Consider the following 21,327-nt stretch of genomic DNA (forward strand, 5'->3'; position numbering starts at 1 on the left):
TACAGAGACCATAGGCTCATGCTAGTATTTGGGGAAACCTTTAATTCTCTGCTTTCATATAAGTATTTGTCTATAGTTGCATTCCTCAAGAGACAAGTGTAAAAAGCGTCCATAAATGATAATGGAAGAATGCACTTCTTGTTCCATATTCTGCAGGGACAATAAAAAATGCTGCCTGGAGTAAACGCCCTTTCCAAAGAAACCAAGACCAAGCACAATGAGGATTTCATGGCTTTGCAGTGGAACTTAGCTTACCCACCTCTTGTGCCAGTGATAAAAATATATGCTAACCTGAGATGTCTTAGACATGTCAGGGAATTCAACAGGCATTTCAGCCATTGTCATGTAATACATTTTTGTACAGCACAGGAAACTTCGAAAAATGCACTGATATCCAATACAGTCCTAATAATGTCGTATTTGCAGAGAAATAAAAAGCAAGTATCCTAGAGCTGATTTTAGACTCCTGCTCCAAACAGACCTCTGCATCCTATTTGGATATGACAGGGAGTCCTAGAAGAGGAAGAAAATCTTTATGGGGTTGGACACACAATTGTAATTTGAAGAACCTAGATTTAAGTTACTGCTCTTTCTCACAGATTTCAGGTGAATTCAGTGACTGCTAAAATGCACTAATTAGCAGGTTTCAGTGTGGACAGATAGATACAGGCTCATCTAAAGACCATCTGTTTTATACTTAAAGTGAAATTTTAAAATCCCAACAAAGATGGTAGCTTCCTTTGTTGTGTAGTGAGTAGGAGAACTTAGATAAGCTTTCTAGTTAGAATTAAAATATTTGATAAATCCAAGCTCTTCTTTGGACTCAGAACAAAAATCCTAAAGGAGAAGGACTACCTTACACATCTGTCCTGGTTTCAGCTAGGGAAGAGTTAATTTCTCCTCAGCAGCTGTTACAGTGTATTCAGAATGACAGTGGTGTTGATAACAGCTGATGTTTCAGTTTTTTGCTAAGTCATAGATATCCTATGGCAAGGACTTATTTTTCCCCTTTGTCACATGCTCTGCCAGTGAGGAGTTTGCAGGGCTGGCTCAGCTGATCAGAGCCTGGTGCTTATAACACCAAGGCTCCAGGTACGGTCTGCATGTGGGCCATGCACTTCAGTGTTGGACTCAGGGATCCTTGTGGGTCCCTTCCAACTCAAAATATTCTGAAAAACAATAAAAGAAAACCACCAAAACTGGGGCAAGGGGGAGCATAGCTGGGAAGGGTCATACCCACTATATAAAATGGGGGAGTTAGCTGGAAGCACAGCTGATCTGGGATCAGGAAGGGGAGGTTTGGCACCAGTCAGCGAGTAGAGAGCAAATTGTATTGTACAATAATTGTATTTTTTCCTTTTTGTTATCATTATTATTTACCATTATTACCCCTACCACTGTTTTTACTTTATTTTATTTTCAATTAATAAAGTCTTCTTATCTCAACACACAAGTTTTACTACACTTCTCCTCCCTATTCCAGCACAAGCAAGCGACTGTGTGGTGTTTCATCTCCAGATGGGCTTAAAAACATGACATGAAATTATTTTCAGCAGCATTTTGTAGTATAGTATTCCAGAAATACTAGAATTCTGATTCAAAGCTAGTCTTAGAATAGCAGTTAAAATTCACTCTCACCACTTAGATCAATTCCTTACAGCAAATAGCACCAATTGTATTTGTAACCAAAGCATGTGACAAAGATTAAGCTAGGATAATCAGTTGCTAATCCGTTCATGAATTCAAGGAAATTTCCACCCTTGTCTAGACAAAAAAAAAAAAAAAAAAAAGTTGCAGCTTATACCTTGGTCTAGGTATTTTATATTAAATCTGAATTCTATCAAACAAGTTTCCCACAAATTAAGGAAAAAAGTAATACTAGCTGAATCTTCATCGAATTTGGACGAGGAAACACTTGTTTTGCAATGTAATATCCATATGAAGACTCATGAGAGTCTTGCACTTCACAAATGTTGAAAAAGAAGGAAAGCATGAAAAACCAAACTGAAGCTAGAATAAACTTTAGAAAATGAAGAGGGTAAAAAAAAAAACAAAAAAAAAGAATTCCCAACATTTTTCAACATAAGAACATGACCCCAAATTCCTTCTTCTGTCACATTCGGTTACCAAACTGTATCAAACTCTGCCTGTAGGGGAACAAATCTGCTAAGCCCACCAGACTCACCTTGCTTCTCATCCCTGCTGTCCCCACAGCAGCTGGTGGAGATGCACACTTCTCCAGGTGCAGCAGAAAAGCCATGCCCACGCTGGCACCCACCTGCTGTGGATGACTGGGTGTCCACTGGAGCAAAGCAATACAGCACACAGATGTACAGGAGTCTGTTCATGAGCTGTGCTACTACCCAAGCCTTCACTTGCAAAATAATCACTGAAACTGCCTAGTACTGGTCATGAAGTGCCTTTTTCCAAGCTGTGTTTACACCCATCTCTCTGGAAGATGCTTTTAGAACCTGTTTCTTAATCTGCAGCTTACAGGAAATCACTGCTTCTGCAAAGCAGTGACTTTCCACCTGGTGTGTCTTAGGATAATATTTAACTGAATACAACATTTTATGAGTAAAAAATATTGGCACATGCTATGAAAGTCAACTGTATATCATTAACTTACTGATTGGATTTATTGCTCAATGGCTTGAAAGTATTTTAGATAAGAAAACAACAGGAAAACGGGGTAGAATTACTAAATGACCAACATCCACAAAGATCTCTATTTGCTCAGAAGGAGTTGACAAATGTTAACAAAATTTATGAAAAGTTTGTATATCCAATGCAAAAAAACAGTTGAGAAGTTCAAATTTCAATCAATTTTGCATCAAAGGGATTGCAAATCAGCACACTGACTTCTGTCTCTTGTAGGAAGATGTTTCAGTCATACTTTTCACAGTGTTTTAATATTTCACCAAATCAGTGGTTCTGGCCACACCTTTAGACCAACATCATTGGTCTAAAGAACCTTCAAATTTCAAGAACCTTCAAATGGAGGAGGGGGGACTTGGAGATCCAAACAATCAAAAGAGCCAACCTTGTGAGAGAATATTGAATCAACTTTTTTCATTCAGCCTGGCATCACATGAAATCAGGGAAATTGTTTTAGTGAAGTAGCTTAAACACTTTAGATGTCCCAAACCCAGGGATGGAGTGCCAGTAGGGAAATTGCAAAATTTGCAAGGCAAATAACGGTGAGAACTAGACAAAATAAATCTGGCACTCAGGTAAGTATGGCACTCTTTTAATAGGAATAGTGGGATGAAAAAAAATTCCCAAGAGACAGCTTGTAATAAGTAACTGATGCCAGCAGGTCTGGAGATTGTGTCACCTACAAATTGACAAAATCAAGTCAGGGGAACACACATCCCACCATGCATAACTCTGATTTGCCTGTTAGCCCTGGTGAGCAGAAATAAGACAAGATATATCTCTGTAACTAAAGTATGCTGATTGGAATGCACAAATGCCATAGTATCTGTAAAGAAAAATATGCAAACTCTGTCTGTAGGGGAACAAATCATTTGTATGTTCTGCAGATCTGTATTTTCCTAATGTGAGAAATCTCTTGTCAGGAAACAAAGACTACTACTCCATCATCACCTGAAGGCAAGAAGTGCAAGGACTGATGCAACTTCCTGTTATCTCCAACACCAGAGGCAGGCACATATTTATTGTGACAAAGGTTCCTGTTCTGCCTAGAAAGCATTTTCCAGCTCATTTGGTTCAACTCCACCCTTTTAATCATTATTTCTGTGCACATTATTTTAGCTGTTTTATTTTAATGCTTTGTCCTCAGGCCATAGAGCTGTTTGGAAAACTTCCTGATAAAAAGCAGAGCTATGACTAAATTAATTAAGAGTTCATTGATACACATATTTTTTATATATATCTATATATTCAAGAATGCATATCATTGAATTGTTTTTTTCCAGTCTGTAAGTACAGATTAGACTAGAAGCTTAAGCTTATATTTAAAAAAAAGCAACAAAAACTATATGCCCTATATTTTCACGTTACTACATTTGTAAAAGCTTAACTATTTCTGCTATTCAGCTGCTTTCAATTAATTTTCTCCAACATACAATATTTTATCTTATTTCTTTTTCCTTTATATCTTCTTAAATTCCCCTCACACTGATAAGCATCACAATACCAGGATTTCCCTGTCTTTCAGCTTTCATTCATTTTATAAAAACTCCAACTGCATTTTTCCTAACACTTGTACTGCTATGCCTATAGTATAAATCTGTATACAAGTACTCTGAGTCAAAGGGTAATTTTTACAGGAACTGGTTTCCATTTCCAGCTTAATATGCTCTAAAACATTAATAACAAGAAAATTTGCACAGCCCAAACAAGTCAAAACCTCAATAAAATCTGTTATGAGTGGAAATAAATGAAAAATATATCAAATATACAGAAATATTTAGGGTGTAACGGATGGATCTTCAGTGAATAAGGGAAAAGTGTTTCAGTGAATGTCAAACAAAGTGCAAAGCCAAAGAAAAGGTGTCTCATATTTTTGGGAAGTGTTTGGCTATGTACATGTAGGGAGAATTTCTTGATGATTACAACAGTTCACCCCTCTTGTCAACTAAGAATAAGAACAAAGGTTTTTATATTTCTGAGAATCATATAGAAAGGAAGAAGAAGATGAGTCAGAAGCAAAGGACTTTCAGGGAATGTCAAAAGGACAAATACTTTAAGTACTGAACTGGAAGCACCCTGAAAAACATAAAGAAGGCAGAGAGGGAAAAGTATAAAAAATATGCAGGATGTCAAGAAAAGCAGAAGATGGGCACTTATCAAAAGGTATTTTTTTTAAGCATTAGAGAAATACTGCAGAGAAAATGAAGACTGAAAGGAAAGCAAGCAAAGTCAGACACTGTGTCTATTTCCAAAGTTATTTTAGCAAACAAGAAGTTTTTTAAAAGGAAAAGAAAGTTAAAATAGAAAACTGCTTGAATTTACATCAAAGCTGGATTTTTCTGGCTTACCCTAATTCATTTAAGGCAAGACAAAACACATTTCACTTAAGTGAAAAAGATTGCCTGCTCTGCCTTCAACTTAAGTAAATCTGTTGAAAAATTTCAGATACTAAACCTAGGGTTGAAAAGGTAAGTCCTAAAAAGAAGTTCAAACAGGCTCTGAAACAGGGCCAGAAAGATTTTGCATTTTTGAGACCATTCTTTATGTGAACAGAAAGATATTTGCTTAAGCATAAAATGGATTGCAGTTAGCAATTCTCCTTTAGGTTTTTGTAGAGCCAGTTATTATCAGTAATGAAAGAGAGGAAAGAACTAAAGAAAATAGGATATGAGTTTCACCATCTGAAAACATGTTCAAATTTTGCAGCAAATACTAACACTCTTTCAGGGAAAAGTCTTATAGAGAAGAATAAAGACATCCTTTCAGAGTAATCCAAATTTCATTAGGTTCAATATAATTTTAAAATGGCAAACTTATAATCTGCTTCTTTATTTTTGCTTTAATGTGATCAGACTGGGGAGCAGTACTGTGCCAGAGTATGAATCTTTAACATGCCTCTCCTTTTCTTCTAATACAAAGATTTATTAAACATCGTTAATTCTAACAAAGTCCTCCAAAATCTTTTATGCAAGAGCAATTTTAGCCGACTTTTAATAAAACCAACAAAGCTGTATTTTTAAAATAATTCCCAAAAATTCAGACAAGACTTCATTTTGAGAGCCCCTTCCCAAAAATACACTATTCATACTATCATATGACCATTCTAATTTTAAATTGTCAAATTGTAACTGAAAGACTTCTGTACAGTAGCAGAAAGTCAAGCAATCACCACTACCCCAAACTGATCCATTTTTAACAGGAATTGACAGAATTCTTTACTTTGATGTGAAAGGCAATAATTGCACAGCATTTGTTTTCAGCCAAGTGGCACTAATTCAATAGTTATTGGAAGGAATAACTGTTGAGGACTAAGATATTAATATATTTGAATAGAAGGAGTCTGGGCAAATGTTCTTACCACTAATCTCCATGTGCAAAAAGAAATCAGTGAAATCAATTGAGATGTTAAAATCAAACTTAATGCATTGATCAGTGTACATTATGAGCACCATAGTCACAACTAATAAAGTAAAAAAATCCATGGTATTAGAAAAAGGTGTGATGAACTGGATATAATCAAGTTGAAGTCCGAGATCATTCCAGACTGAAGAAATATTACATTTTGGGAAACAATTTGGGAGCATCTTTTCTATCTTTTTAATGGATAAAATTCAAGAGGAAATCACAGGTGGTGATAAAGTAGAGAAAATATTCAGTGGAAGATAAGAAATCCCTATGTGTACCACGTACTACAAATTGTCTCTGCACTAGAGTTTAGGAAAAAAAAAAGTACTTCAATTCCGAACTGTCAAGAGCTGTTGAGAACTGCCCTTGTTTCTCTATACTGCAATGTAAGAAAGGGAAAAAAATTCCAAAAATAGCTCTTTGTCCATAAAGACAGGCAATATCCTATTAGAAAGTAAAACTATTAATTGGCATAAACTCTGGTCAGCTGGAAGCATTTCTACCTCCTGCCTGCTATGTATTTCTTCAGAGAAATAAGAATGGAATAAAGATTTTCTCAGCATTTGCTTTGCAGACCGAAGACTTCCAACAGCTTTCAGGCACATCCTGCTCTTTCTTCTATCCCATCATTCTACTAAGCATTTTGGTTCTGTTCTCTCCTATAAGCAGCTCTCTGGTCCCTGCAAGGGACACAGAGCAAGTGGCATCATCTCACAGGAGAGTGAAACCCACGAGGCAGAGGACCTGATGCATTATTGGTGTGAACTGTTACATCACATGGCTCAATATGTTTCATGTTTAACTCAAACTAGCTCCAGACTGGTCCCATGGAAGAAACACCCACCAGTGGCCAAGGTCAAGGTGTGCTCCCAGAGTTCATCCTCTGCTCTGGTCTCATGCAGGGGCATCCACTGCACACTCTCTGTGGCTGCCACGCTTCAGGTCACACAGTGTGCAGACATTGTTGGAACATTTCTTTCAATAATGCAACCCTCATTGGAACCAAAATTTAATTTTAAGTATGCTTAGCAACTCTTGGAACAAGAGCTGGCCTTCTCTTCATCCTCAAGGAACATAAATATGTTGTAGCATGCGTCCCTGCTGGGTAATAATTAGCATTGACTCTATGATTCTAGAAGGCCTAACAATCACTTTATTACACTATAGTTACTAAGAAACTCATCACCCTTACAGACAGTCTGATACAGCCAGACCAGATTAGTCAATTAATTAAAATACCATCACCATTAACTAATTAAGAAATCACCCTTTAGTAAACAAATCTCTATAACAGATTCTACATGTTCACAACATCAAGTACAGTAAGTGAAGATAAAAATTGTTTATCATTCTTTTCTCTGATCTTCTCACAGCCTCCCCCAGGACAATGCCTGGGAAAGTTGTACCTATCATTCTCTGTGGCCAGAGAGTGGCTACCACATAAATAGCTCTAGCTTTCTTTCAAAGTTTGGAGAAAAAAAGTGTATTGTAAAAATTAAACCAAATTAAACCAAAAATTGAACCAAATGAAACAGCTCTATCCTTCTCAACTCACGTATCCTAACCTTGGTTGCCAGAGACTAGACAGCAACCAAAGGCATTACAGGTAGCAGAGACAGACAAACATCCCCTCAGGACAGACCACTCAAAGAGATCTACGTCTGAGTGAAACAAATCCTTTAGAGGAGTTTTTTAACAGAAAAATAAGCTTACCCTTCAGTATCATTTCTGTGATGCCAAGTGAGAGCAAATAAAAACTTCCAATGGTCTGTCTCCTTCTGTAATACATAAAATTAGTTAGAAAAAACAGCAAGATAAGGGAAAAATCTGGAACAAAGCAATATCCCTGGGCTCATGTCCCACAACTGCAGCTAAATCAGCATAGCCCAGGTTTTTGTCTCCAGTAATATTAATTTTTAGTCCTGAAACATGTCCATATGCCCAAGAGCTGAAAATGAGGCTGCTAAGATCTAGAGGGAGTCCCAACAAAATATATACTTTAGTAATCAGGCTAAAAAGAAAAAAAAAAAACCTTATCCATTGAGTTTTCCCAAATTATTGATTTTATCCTTAGGTCATCACTGCAATGATACTGCTCCTGGGATTTGTAAGCAGTCATGCTCACTCTACATATTTCTAGAAATTTTTGCTGAAAAAGAGACAAGGAGGTATGTATTAAAATCCCTCTTGGTCAAAACCCCCCTTTTATCTTAATTTCCTCATCCTTAAACAAGTAAGTGGTCTGAAAATTTCTGACTTTCTCTGATACCCCCTGATACCCCTAGACCAGAAGACTAAGTAGGAACTAATAATGCTGAGTAACCTTTCTCCACCAATTTTAAGTCAGCCTTCAATATAAGGGCAATATCTTGATAAACAAAGAAATAATATTCCACTCAGATAAGAGAGGGATACTCTTCTGCTCTGATTTTCAGAGATGTTAAGTAAAAGAATGACATTCTGAACAGAGAATGGCTCCTTTGAAACATACTTTCAGTGCAATTATTATGCAGTTCAACTTTATGCAATGAAGGCACAGGCTTAGGGAAAAGTCCTTAGAATTAAAGCACTCAGGAGTTTAATGGTAGAAGCTCAGCACTTTTAATGAAATTCTGTAAAACTTCAGAGTACATGCTTTGCTTGGAAAAAAAACCAAAACCACGGGATAACTGTGTGCTGCCTCAATAAAACAGCTCTAGCCTAAGTGTAAAATGCCTAGTAATACTTTTTAAATTAACCCAGACATATTAAAAAATTTTGGTTACAGTAATCACTTTTCAATCGGAGCTATGTGTTACTTAGAGCAGTTTCACACTTCAAGGAACTGTAGGAAATATTCTATCACTTATTAATTTCTTGACTATTTTTCATTCTATCATTACCAAAAAATTGTTTAGATCTAGAGATTAATTTAATCCTTGCATCTAAGATAAATGAATATGAATGTCAGTCTAGATGCATTGTCATGTTAATGTGAAATGTAGTACATTCTCATAGATCTCCAGAATGTTAGAACTTTCCTTGCAGGTTTTAACAACTTGTTAATGGCCCTTTGTACTTCGAGTGACTTCGTTTACAGTGAGAGATCAATGGGATAAGCAAAGAAATGAACAAATAGAACATACAAACAAACAAACCTTCTTATGACCTTCCTAAACCGGCTGCCACTAAGACATGGACATTTTTCACTACTGTAAATACTCTCATAAAGCAGCAGCTGTAAATGTAGCCCAGAGGGACACTGAAGCTGCTCCAAATGATATTTCTAGAACCACCACAGATAGGAAATGAGTCAGAAACACTCCACACCACTATTTCCATCTCCCAACCTCATCTGGGAAAGGGGGTGTAGCTGGCAGGCTAGACAAGTCCCAGGTGATAGAGTAAACACATTATCCTCCCCAGTCACAGGAAAAAAAAAAAAAACAAATCAAGAAACAAAACAGGTAAATCTCTTTCACAACCCCAAACTCCTAAATACCTTAGTCTACCATGCAGACTCTAAATCTTCCCAATTTCCTATTCTTCCTCTACAGTTCTACCCAGACTGCTGCTTATCCCTACATCATTCACCAGGTAGTGATCCTCTACACCTGCATTAAAGTGATGAGCTTTCAGCTGCTCTCTTAGAAAAAAACCCCATAGATAATCATATAGATATCATTTATCTATAAACTTCCTAGAAAATTGATAGATTTTTGTTTTCTTGAAAATGTTTGTAGTCTTGGAGTACCAATGCCAGAGAAGCTGCCATGCCATGGGTCCACCACCACAGGGCATGTCCTTCTGCAGCAAGCAAAACTACTTCCAGAGTTGCTTTGAATGCAGCTGAGCATTTTAAAGTTGGAGATAAAGAGACATATTTTCTCATGTCATCCCCTGCTCAATGAAATGTACCACACATTTTCAGTCCCCAAAGTTGTTATTGAGATTTTCTATTCAAAATCTCCAGTGTTCATTTTCAAATACCCAGTGTTTATTTTCAAAGTTTACATGGTTGCTGTTTTTCAGTTAGGTATCCCCTACCATCAGCAGCAATAGTTTTCAGTCCTTATCAGACTTATTGAATGTTTTTGTTGAATTACAAAGTCTAAAATGAATGTGGTTTTTATAGATAATGACAGGTTATTTCAAGTATGGCAATAAACTTTTATTGCTTTTCCTTACCAATTTAAAATTCTCAACAGCTGCTGTGAGCTAGGTATTTACCACATCAAAAAGGCAACTCACCTGAGTTAACAAATTACTATCTGCACTTTTTTCAAATATATAAGCAGCAGTTCAAATAAACAATTCCAATGAAGATTGTAACTAAATGCTATCAAACATTTAAGAAAAAATTGAGTCTTGAGAATTACTAAGTTAGGCCAAAAGATTGTCCCAAACGATAAATGCTTAGATGTCCACCCCACTAAAATGCAGCAGAATTGCTCCACCATCTCCAGTGGCCACATTTCAGTATAAAATAAGTTAAATCTGAAATATATAAAACTGTTATGCTCAAATTTTTCTATGATTAATAGGGTAACACACAAATATAGACCTAGGAATTTTAAACAGCACAATTTCTGTTTTAATAGTCCAAGTTATCTAAGAAAATCCTCATTAATCCAGTTGATGAACATGATATTCCAAGTGTCTAACTCTTTTCTTTCTGTTGTTTTCATCTCTACAATGGTCTTCTGGGTCTAACATCAGCAACTTCAATCCCCCTCAAGGAGAATGGGGGACCATTGGGTCGAGCCATCAACAACCTGAAATCTTCACCAGAAGGGCAACTGTCCTCTTTTAGGGGCATCATTTGGAAAGTCTTCACCTTTGGTCTAGGATTCATTTGGGTCCAATTTAGGACACTTTCTTCCTTCTCCTTGGTTCTCAAGTGAAGTATGAGGAGTTATTGTTCGGCCTCCTTCATCCTCAGCTGAAATAAATGGCTGTTGTTTGTTCAGGGACTGCATACATTTTTCAGATATTTGCTGCGGAGCAATTATCACACCACTTATGCTGAATGAGGCTGCAATGAATTGGCCAGTATAAAATTGTTTAAACAAGCTCAAACAGGGCAAGACAAGCCCTGATAGCCCTGAGATCTATGCTTTCAAACTGACATGAAGTCTACAGCCTGTTACTATATATCAAATATGGTATATACTGGGTTATGAAAAAGGATGGAAAACAATTTAATATTTTGACTTTTTTTATCTTTGACAATTTCCATATGTGTCATCTGAGCCCTTTCAGTAAAAAGCAAGTGGTGCTCTCCACCAGTGGCACATAATTTCAAATCAACTGTTTCAAAACCTTCAAGATGCAGTACCTATCAGTGAGACCCAGAATGTTCCTATTCCCTACAAAGACCTACTGATTAATGGGCCTTCTGCTTGTCTTTATAAGGCCAAAAGCCTCACTGACCGCAATCAAGGATAACTGAAGATTTCAGAATATACTAAAGCAATTTGAGCATAACCTTCATAGGATAAAAACCCAGAAATCAAATGATACTCACAGGTAGTCAGAGCTCTACCCCAAACAGTTAATCTTCAAAGACTGGTAAATGGATATTAATTGATTTACTGCCTATTAGTGTTCTATTTTGGAAAGAAAATTCTCAAGACAATAAATAAATGACTGGACATCCATTACTGCAAGAAAATTACATTTTTAGTATGAATTATGTAGAAATGAAGTAACTTATCAAAGAATAGTTGCATAACTTAAGATCAGGTAAATTTACAGTTGTGGAAGAGGTAGAAACCCAGAGTAATGTTTCACAAGCAGATAAAAATTACTTTATAAGAAGCAGTTAATGCTTTTTTTTATGGATATCTGGTAAATACAGACTCCGGACTCCATCTTCAATATTCTATTAATATTAGGGGAAACAATTACTGATGACAATTCATGTAAAAAAACCATTCTGACTAGATCATAGAAAGAGAAACCCAAAATTTGAGATGAAATTACTAACAAATTAGATTGCTCTGTACATATGCACCTAGAAAACCTTACCTTAAAATTAAGTTTTAATAGCAGAAGTTTTCTGCTAACAAAGTTAGAAAAAGTATCATCACCTGTTGAATTAAATGGAATACACCAAGTACAATGGTGAGCATTCACCAATTGCCATTTCACACCTGTGAACCAGAAGTTAGCAATGTCCCTGAAAGAGATTCTCAAGAGATTTAAAATGTCAGAGCTCCTTTAGATTTATTTCAATGCACTTCAGAATTTATCTCTCCTCAGCCCCTTTGTTCTTCTGCTGAGGCTGCTGCCAGCAAGGTGCCAGTCCTCACTATAGTAATTTCTGTGACATAAACCATGGACAGCTTTGACAGAGCTGACTCCTTCCATGGGAAACAAGCAAACAGCACCTGACAGATACTAATGAGCTTCAGCCCTGGTGGCACAAAAGAAATGTTCACAGCAATGGCTGAAGATGTGTACCAAGAAAGCAGGCAGAATGCAAGTTTCTGGTACAAATCTACCAGTGCATACCTGCAGCATGCCTGGATGGAAAATATGTGATCACATCAACCAACAACTTCTGAAAAATTAGGGACTTTCTTTCAAATTGAAGCACCAAGAAGTTTTGAATAAATAGCTCTGAATCACTGTTCAACTCAAAACCTAATGCAAAATGATCAGCAAGAAAAGAGAATGAAGTCTGACTACAGGCAGGTCCTGCAGCTGGCTGGATGCAGGTGCAGGAAGCATTGACAGAGATTTGTTACCTTGCTACTTGCACTCAAGCCTTCTAGTAAATGGATTACTGACAAGAAAACTACACTGTCTGTGATATAACCCTTCCCCAGAGGAAAACCAGGCCAGGCTGAGGCAATAATACCTACCAAAGCCAAGACAGACAGCTTGGAGGCAGACAAAGAAACCATCCTCTGCCTACAACACTGTATCCACAGGTCCTGTGTTCTGACATCTCCTTCCATCCAACATAATGTGCAAAACGTGTGTTCTAAACATTATTAGACTGGAAAAAGGCAGTTATGACAAGCACTATTTTTTTTTTCTCATTGTCTTTTTGCCTGTGACATGGTGGCAAAGTAAGTTTTTTCCAAAGTAAGCTCAGAGACATGATAATGGTTGGTGTTTATCCAGAGATGTTCAGGGAAGTGACAGGAACATGGAGCAAAAGCCTAGGTGAAAAAGACATTAGGTGTTCAGTTATTTTTAAATTAAAGGTTCTAACACAATAGAAAGCAATTAGCAAAAAAAATATTCATCTCGAAGGAAGGTAAAATCTGTGGTGGTTTGCATCAAATGCAGTATGATATCTTCCATTCCAACATATGAACTCTTAGGAGATTTTGAAAATGGGAATTTAAGTGAAAACTTTCCTCTTTTTTTTCTGGTAGTAAATTACCTTCTGACAGTGTAATCAACAGCTGTAGAAATAAATTTTCTCTGGAATTCTTGAGAATAAAACAAGGTCAAAACCTGCTGGTAACATCAACCAGGCCCCAGTTTAGAGTTCAATTTTGTGTTTAGTTTTGTATGATGGAACTGGCTTCCCTGGGCTTAATAGAAACAGGGGTTTTTGAGAGAAAATACACTCTGTTGGTTAAGATAAGGAGGCTAGAAACTGTTTCTGACTTCTAACTGGTGTCTTTTAAGAAACTGCAATCTTTATTACTCCTATATGCAAAAGGATGGACAACTTCCAGTTTAAATTGTTGTGGACAGTCAGACCAGATGACCAGAACAATTTGCTTTTCTCTTAAATTCTGGCCTGCTAATGCTATCATAAAGATGGGGTTTATTAAAGTTTAGATGCATCTTTTAGAGTCTTGAAAAGACATTATTAATGCCCATTTGAGTTATGACTTTTTTATTTAACTAAGAACAAATGACTGTTTATTTCTCATGACAAGTGGCTGTATTTCGGAAGAGATTCCATGATAAAAGAGTGGAAATTATTTATAAAAATAAAATTATTTATAAAAACAAAGGGAAAAAGGATTTTAAAAATCAAAGTGCAACAGAAAATAAAGCTGAAACTGAAAAGTCACAGAAAAATAATGCTAAGACTGGAAAATCAGCCTCAGAACAAAAAAAAAATCTCATTAAACAAAGATCCCAACCAAACAAAACAAAAAACCAAAAACAAACAAACAACCCCCCAAAAAAACAGATCAGAAATGTGCCAGAATGTACGAGATAGATTGTGTCAGGGTTACTACATCTAAGTTCCATACAAGTGTCCAAACAAGTAAATTAAAACTGGTTACTTAGGCAACACATCCCTGCCAGCAGTTCCACCACTAAAGGGCACAATGTCAGAATTTTCAGTACAACAATCTGCAGTTAATTTAATTTGTTAGCAGAATTGCTTTCTGAAATTTTAAATAATACTGTTACATGCCTCCCACAGTCACTCACAGCTAAAAGTGCTTACAAAATGAAAGCACTGTGCAGCAAAATGAAAACAAATCTGTCACCCTCACAGAAGTGTACACATCTCCAAAATGAGAGAAATAGGCCTTTATCCAAAGAGTTTGCTAGCACCACAACACTAGTTGATCTTTGATTTGGCTCATTTTTATAATTGGGATTTTTCTTGAGCTGGACTATCCTAAACTTAAATCCCACCAGGGATGGGAGGTAGAAAAACAGGGCCAGCAGACTGTGGCACAGCAGCCTTTTCTGGAAAAAAACTAATCCTTTACTCTTGGTTCCTTAAATTTGTATGAAAAATGGTGACAGAGGAAGTGCAATATTCCTTTTTCATACATTGGAAATGAAGGGAGCCTGTAGGATTTCAGCTTTGCACAGGCAAGCAGCCACCTTAAAGCCTATATTTACTCTATGTTTTTGTCCAGGTCTGGTACTAGAACACCAAAAAGAGAATGCAAGAGAAAACATGAAAGAAAACTACATAAATCATATTAACAGCTCTTCTGCCACTTTAAATACAAACAGGGCTGTCAAAAGGAATACCATATATATGTAAGTACATAAAAGTTATGCTCAGGATACAAGATTTGGCCAACATGAGGCTCATGGAGGATGGAGCAGGTGTTTACCAGCAATTGTGTCCATGCACACTCACACAGAGTAACTCTGGCCTCTCTTGGATTCCCAGACTGGCTCCTGAATGCAAATTTTATTCAAAGTTGAAGCAGCTAATGGAACAAGTTCTGCCATATGGACAGCACACACACCAAAACAGAATATGTGGGTGGCATACACACAGTTAAAGAATCTTTCTATCAATCTTTTAGTAAATGAAGGTCTTCCATTTTACTGTCCCAAGAAGATTGCCAAGAAGGCTGAACAAACTCCTATCTCATTCACAGAAATAAAACACCTATAAAATTAAGCAGGATTAAGACATAACCTTAATTATGACAATAAAAATTAACTTCAAAGACAAAAGAAGTGTTCTTTTAATTACTGACAGTAAGTATAATATGAGTGAATGTGGCATAAATTGGAAAATCATTCACTGTGTAATAGAAGCTCCAAATAGGCTTATAGATGAAAAGTAAATGAGCTGGAAAAGAAAGAACAAATGTGCTGGGAATGCTGTTTTTCATATTATGTCTTGTGGGAATCTGAAGAGACCCCACTACACTGAGGGTTTTTTACTTCAGTTGAGATGGAAATGTACTGGCTTAATAGAGAAGCACATTTGCATTTCATTTCTTAAACTTTCTAAGCATTTAAAAATATGAAATCCATTTCCTTGCCAGAAGTACCAAAAAATTACATATTTCATTGCCAAAATAATCTATCCAACATTATAATAATTTCTCCCAGGATAATTAATTTCCATATACAGAAGATTTGTTTTAAGTGTCAAATAACTTTGTGTATTTTACTGAGAAACGAAGTGAAAGTATAAACAAGAAAAAAGAAATAAACCCTGGTTGGTCTGATGATAAGAACATATTCAATTTTATCTTTCTATAAAATTGAAGGGTTTTTTAATAGGAACAGAAAAGGCAGAGTAAATACTTGTGGCAGAATGCAGGTACAGTCTTTATCTGCTCAGTTAATACTTAAGATTTAAAGCTCATGCAGCCAAAGAAAATTTTATCAACCATTTCAAAAAAACTTTGAATTGAGACCTTCAGAAGTCACCAGGACTATTCACAAGTATAATATTACATTGCATTCCAATGCTTGACTGTCTTGTTAAGCTAGGGTATAATTCTGATCCTGGCTGCAAAGCCTAAACCTGATTTTGCCATGGGGAGCATAAACCCATACTTTCTTAGTAAAATATTTAATTGAGTTAACAAACATTGTATTTTTCCAATTTTTTTTTTGCCTTTGTTCATCTTTTTCTTTCAGGCATGCAATTCCAATATTTTCATCTAAGTTTATATAAATTAAACCATTCCTTTTCCATTGAGTATCTGTCACAATTGTCTTCTTATATGTAAATATAACTGTGTAACTATGGCAGGAACGCAAGTCTGAAATTTCTCCCACCAGTCTACAAAAAGTTTTGTAACAACAAATGATAATGTTTTCAGATTGATGTGCTTAAGATAAATGAGATTTTTATTAGATCAATGAAGATAGTTAACACTTCTTAAGTTTGTGCAAAACTCACTTTTATCATACTAATAATTACTATTCCATTACCACCATCCTCAGATTTTCTATTCAAGGAAATACCAGATGAACCTAGAACACAGATAAAGATTCAAAGGCAAAAATGAAAATTATGTCAGAGAACAGCGTTTCCCAAAATATTATAAAATCATTATGGATTGGGTAGCCCAACTTCATGTGTCTAGGGTTTTTTTGTGATTGATTTTTTTTTCATTGATCTTGGTTCTGTTTCTTAATACCAGACTTTTCAAATAAAATTTCAAAGTTAAGTCAAATAAAGTCTGATGGGTTGCTTTATGGGGCCCAAATAATGCCTCTAAGATGGTATTGATAACCATAATTTTTGATCCATTCCTTAATATTTCTTAAAAAGTAAGAAACCTTTATTCTCTGGATGCACCACAAGTCAAGTACAGAAAGAAAGGTTTGATAGCACATCATATAATACTCCTTCATCCAGGACTTCATTTAAAACCTTTCTACCAGTTTCTGGGTCTATGTTCTCACTTAATTCCCAATGTATTTGTTCCTATGGTTTTGATTTTCATTGTCATATCCCCAGTTTTTCAACTTGATACAAAAACCTTCATAGACTTATAGAATGGTTTGGAAAGGGCCTTATAGATCATCTAATTCCAATCTCCCTTCTATGGGTAAGGAAACATTCCAGATTGCTCAAAGCCTCATCCTACTTTTAAAGAAATGGAGCATCACTTACACCAAAAAGTTCTTAATGCCTAATCTAAACCTGCTTTCTTCCATTAAGACATTCACTTTTGTCCTATCACTATAGGCTTTCAAACAAACTCCCTCTCCAGCTTTTTTCCAGGCCCCCTTGAGGCACAGAAAGACTGCTCCAGGGTCTCCCTCCAGCTGAATCCAAGCTCTCCCAGCCTCTCTTCACAGGAGAGGTATCTCACCTCTGATTATCTCCATGCTGCTCCTCTGGACCTGCTGTAACACATCCACTCCCTTCCCATCCTGAGGGCCCTAAGGCTGGATGCAGTACTCCACATGGAGTTATCTGTTGTTGTTCTATTTCTGGAGTCCCAAACCTCCTCGGTGTGTTCTTACAGCTGCAGATCTCCACAGCACAGACTCTTTCTTCTGCATGTTCTTCTCTCTCAGCTCAGGACACCTCCAAGGCTCTCCCTGACTGGCTAAACCCGCCCCCTTTTATCCCAGTTATCTTCATTGGTTACAGCTGCAGCCCATCAAGGACAACCAGGACCTCCCGGGGCAAAGCCTCTATACAGATATTCAAGTACAGTACATTTCCTCTACTATATTTCCCCCTTTTCTTTTACTTACAGAACTAGGTTTTACATACAATACTTCAAGTACAATACACACATATTTCCCCATGACTCAAAGGCCACGTACAACACACGTAGCTCCTTGCCCAAAGGCCATGTTCTTTCACAGCTCCTTGACCCAAAGGCCATGTTCCTTCACAGTTCTTGGCTGTCTCATCTTCTGCCAACTATCACATCAGGGTCACCAATGTTGTTGTTCTATTTCTAGAGTCTCATATTGTTGGTATCAGATCTCTAAAATCCCATGCCGCCTTGGTGTATTCTCATGACTGCAGATCTTCACAGCACAGACTCCTTCTTCTACATGTTGTCCTCTCTCTCAGTTCAGGGCTCCTCCCAGGCTCTCCCTGACTGGCTAACCCACCCCCTTTTATCCCAGTTATCTTCATTGGTCACAGCTGCAGCCCAATTAAGGGCATCACAGCTGCAGCCCATCAAGGACAACCAGGACCTCCCGGGCAGAGCCTCTATACAGATATTCAGGTACAATACATTTCCTCTACTATAGTCATCCATCAAGCAAGGGACAGCCAGCTGCCTTGTTGGTGTAAATGTAATTTATTTTGTCTGAGCTTTGGGTTGTGATTGCCAAGTACCAGCACTTTAGATGTTGATTTTTTGGTTTAGTTGGTAACTAACTGAAATAGCTAACGTTTAATTTACTGTAATGAAGAGCTGTTTCATTCACAGTGTGAACAAGTTTTAACACTTAAAACTCTTAATATTCTTCCAAGTAGAAGGGCCAACTGGCTTTAAATGGCTCTGCTCACCTGCTTTGACTAGCAGTAGTGGTGATAGAGCTTAATTGCCTTAAGTATGGCTTATGTAATTGTCTCCTTTTCAGGCATGATATACATAACTAGGTGATTGTAGAGATCATGCAGGTAATTTTGGATTTTTAACGGGTTCCTGAGTACACATTATTTGGATTTTGGGACAAATATATTTATTTTTAAAATAAAATAAAGTCTTAATTCATCTCCTCAAACTTCTAATAACATAGTCCTATACTTTGAATTGCAGAAATGCTTTTGTCTCTCTTAGTTATTCAAACTGACATTTTACCTAGACATCTGTTTTTGTCAAAAAGATCCTTTATTATATCTTAATTTTTATAACTTCCTTTTGTCAAATATGTTGTATGTATGATATTATTTTCTTTATTTTTTCAAGGGCCTTTTACTTCTTATATTGTTTTCTTAAATGAAATATAACAACAATGGAACAGTTGTGGGAGGGGGGTATGAGATGAGATAGACTGTCAGTTGTATGGATATTTTTATAGCATTGGCATATGATTTTTTTTTTACCAAGAATCAACATGTGCTTGATTCAGGATGAACACAGCAAGAAAAAGTGGCTATTAGCTTCTTGGTGCTCTGTTTCAATGAATGACTTTGTCCCATGCCAGAAGATTACTGAGGAAAAGCTAGGATGCAGGAATGGATCTGGATTTTGTTTCTGAAAATGCTTACATTTTCTGAAAGACATGAAGAGGAATAATTCACTTAGCAATTCAAAATGTTCATACTTTTTGGTTAGTGATTTTACTGCTATCAAGGGTATACCAAGTCTGCTCACGTTCACTTGATGCCTTCATTGTCAGAAGTGCAGGAGCACATGTGCCCAAAGGGAATTTTTTTCTGGTGCATGGTTGCAGCCTTATGCTTCATAATAGCAATGAGAAAATTATGGGCAAGGAAGCTGGTTTTAAAAAAGAACAACAACAATTGAATGAGGTAATTCTTTTAATGGATGAATATCTAATTATGCTGACAAATCATAATTTAGACCTTCCATAACCATAAACATTAGATCCTAATCGTTAAAGAATAAGCATTAAACCTACAGTCAAAACAATACTATGTCCTCAAAAACAACAGCTTCTAAATAGAAGCTTCTCTAATAGATAGTACCTACTCCAGCTGTAAATTTTCCTCCAGGAATTTCAATATGTATAAAAGGGAGGAGATCAAACAGCCTGATTTATAATGAAGCTAAGGAAAGACAGACAGTATAGCAAGACAAATATGATGCCATCACAATTTTGAAGGAATGACAATCATTCTTCTGCTGCTCATCACTTTCTTGAAAATTCATTAATTAGTAAATTAGATTTACTAATTTGTTATATAATGTGACAAACTTGGCACTGACCTTAAAAAAATTTGGATATTTATTTAGGAAATATAGTGGAGAAGAATGCATTTTTCCACTTCTTTATAGGGAGCAAAAATTGTGTTCTACTTCCACCCCACTAAGTAAGTAGATTTGCAGAATTTCCAGCACTGAAGGAAGGAGCCGCTAATATCAATTCATGCACTTTCTAAACTATTAACATAATTACAATCATCAGAGCAACACTGCAGATGGCCTTGATAGCATTGTTTGACTCAAGAAGCAGCCAGAAATTATTAGGAGGTTTGCTGGACTCTTTTTTGAACTGACGCACTTTTCTAATTAAAACTGTATTTGCTGCCTTGGTCTCTAAAACAGTCAATTATGGAAGCATTTCCCAATAGTCCACAGCATGCAAATATTATATGACATTAAAACCATTAAAGTTCTAGTGGGGAGCTTATTGCTGCTTTTATTGCTATATTTTGGTAGATAGCCAATATTGCTGGAAATGTGTATCTTATAGTCAATGTATCTTTGTCGGGTGCTCAATTATGATTTCTTTATGTGATATCAGAATATCAGCAAAATCTGTGAAAGAGAAAACTTTTTACCACAGAAGTGTCCAGATAAAACAGCATGTTTCTTAGGTTGCAGGTTGGTGTAAGCAGCCATTCTTCAAAGGTACATAAGCTATAAGGCACAGAACAAATTTCAAATAGTCATCACATGTTATGCATATACATTTATTTTAATATGGTGGAAGTCTATTCAATTAAACTATGAAGAAATGAAAATTCTTTCATTAGCAAAGAAAATACTACTGGCATTACATTTTATTGTTCAACCCTAGAAAGTAGGTTTGCATTTAAATGTCCAATGAAATAACATTTTCTTCTTGCATGCATGTAAAAATAATTAATTTAAAGGCATAAGCCAAAGCACTTGAAATAATTTAACTAAGTTACAATGAGATATAGATCAGATATTTTTGTTTAAGTTTTTACTATTGTAAAAAGTATTGTACATTCTTCTTTCGGTAGTACTCTTTTTCTTTTCTGTTAACTTACTATGCTCAAAGTGCGGGGCTCTTTAAAGATGATGCCATCAACAGGAGCTTGAATTCAGTGTGCTAAGTTCATGAACTGCACAGTTTGGAGAAGACTCCAAATGCAGTATTGAAAACCATAAATATATCTCATCAGCAAGTCAGACTTGGATACAGAAGTAATTAGCTGTGTCAGAAGAATGA

The 21,327-nt window shown here is 36.3% G+C and overlaps 1 protein-coding gene across 1 annotated transcript in view; it reads right to left on the minus strand.

Annotated features, from left to right (window-relative positions):
- The window catches only part of MALRD1 (MAM and LDL receptor class A domain containing 1), a 234,685-nt gene extending 232,337 nt beyond the window's left edge, over window positions 1-2,348 (minus strand). Inside the window, exon 1 of the mRNA XM_036396321.1 lies at window positions 2,186-2,348. Coding sequence (XP_036252214.1) covers window positions 2,186-2,348 — 163 coding nt within the window. The remainder of the gene's footprint in view (window positions 1-2,185) is intronic.
- Window positions 2,349-21,327: the final 18,979 nt, after the last annotated feature.

This window comes from Molothrus ater, chromosome 1, assembly GCF_012460135.2.
Source record: "Molothrus ater isolate BHLD 08-10-18 breed brown headed cowbird chromosome 1, BPBGC_Mater_1.1, whole genome shotgun sequence".
Taxonomy (NCBI): domain Eukaryota; kingdom Metazoa; phylum Chordata; class Aves; order Passeriformes; family Icteridae; genus Molothrus; species Molothrus ater.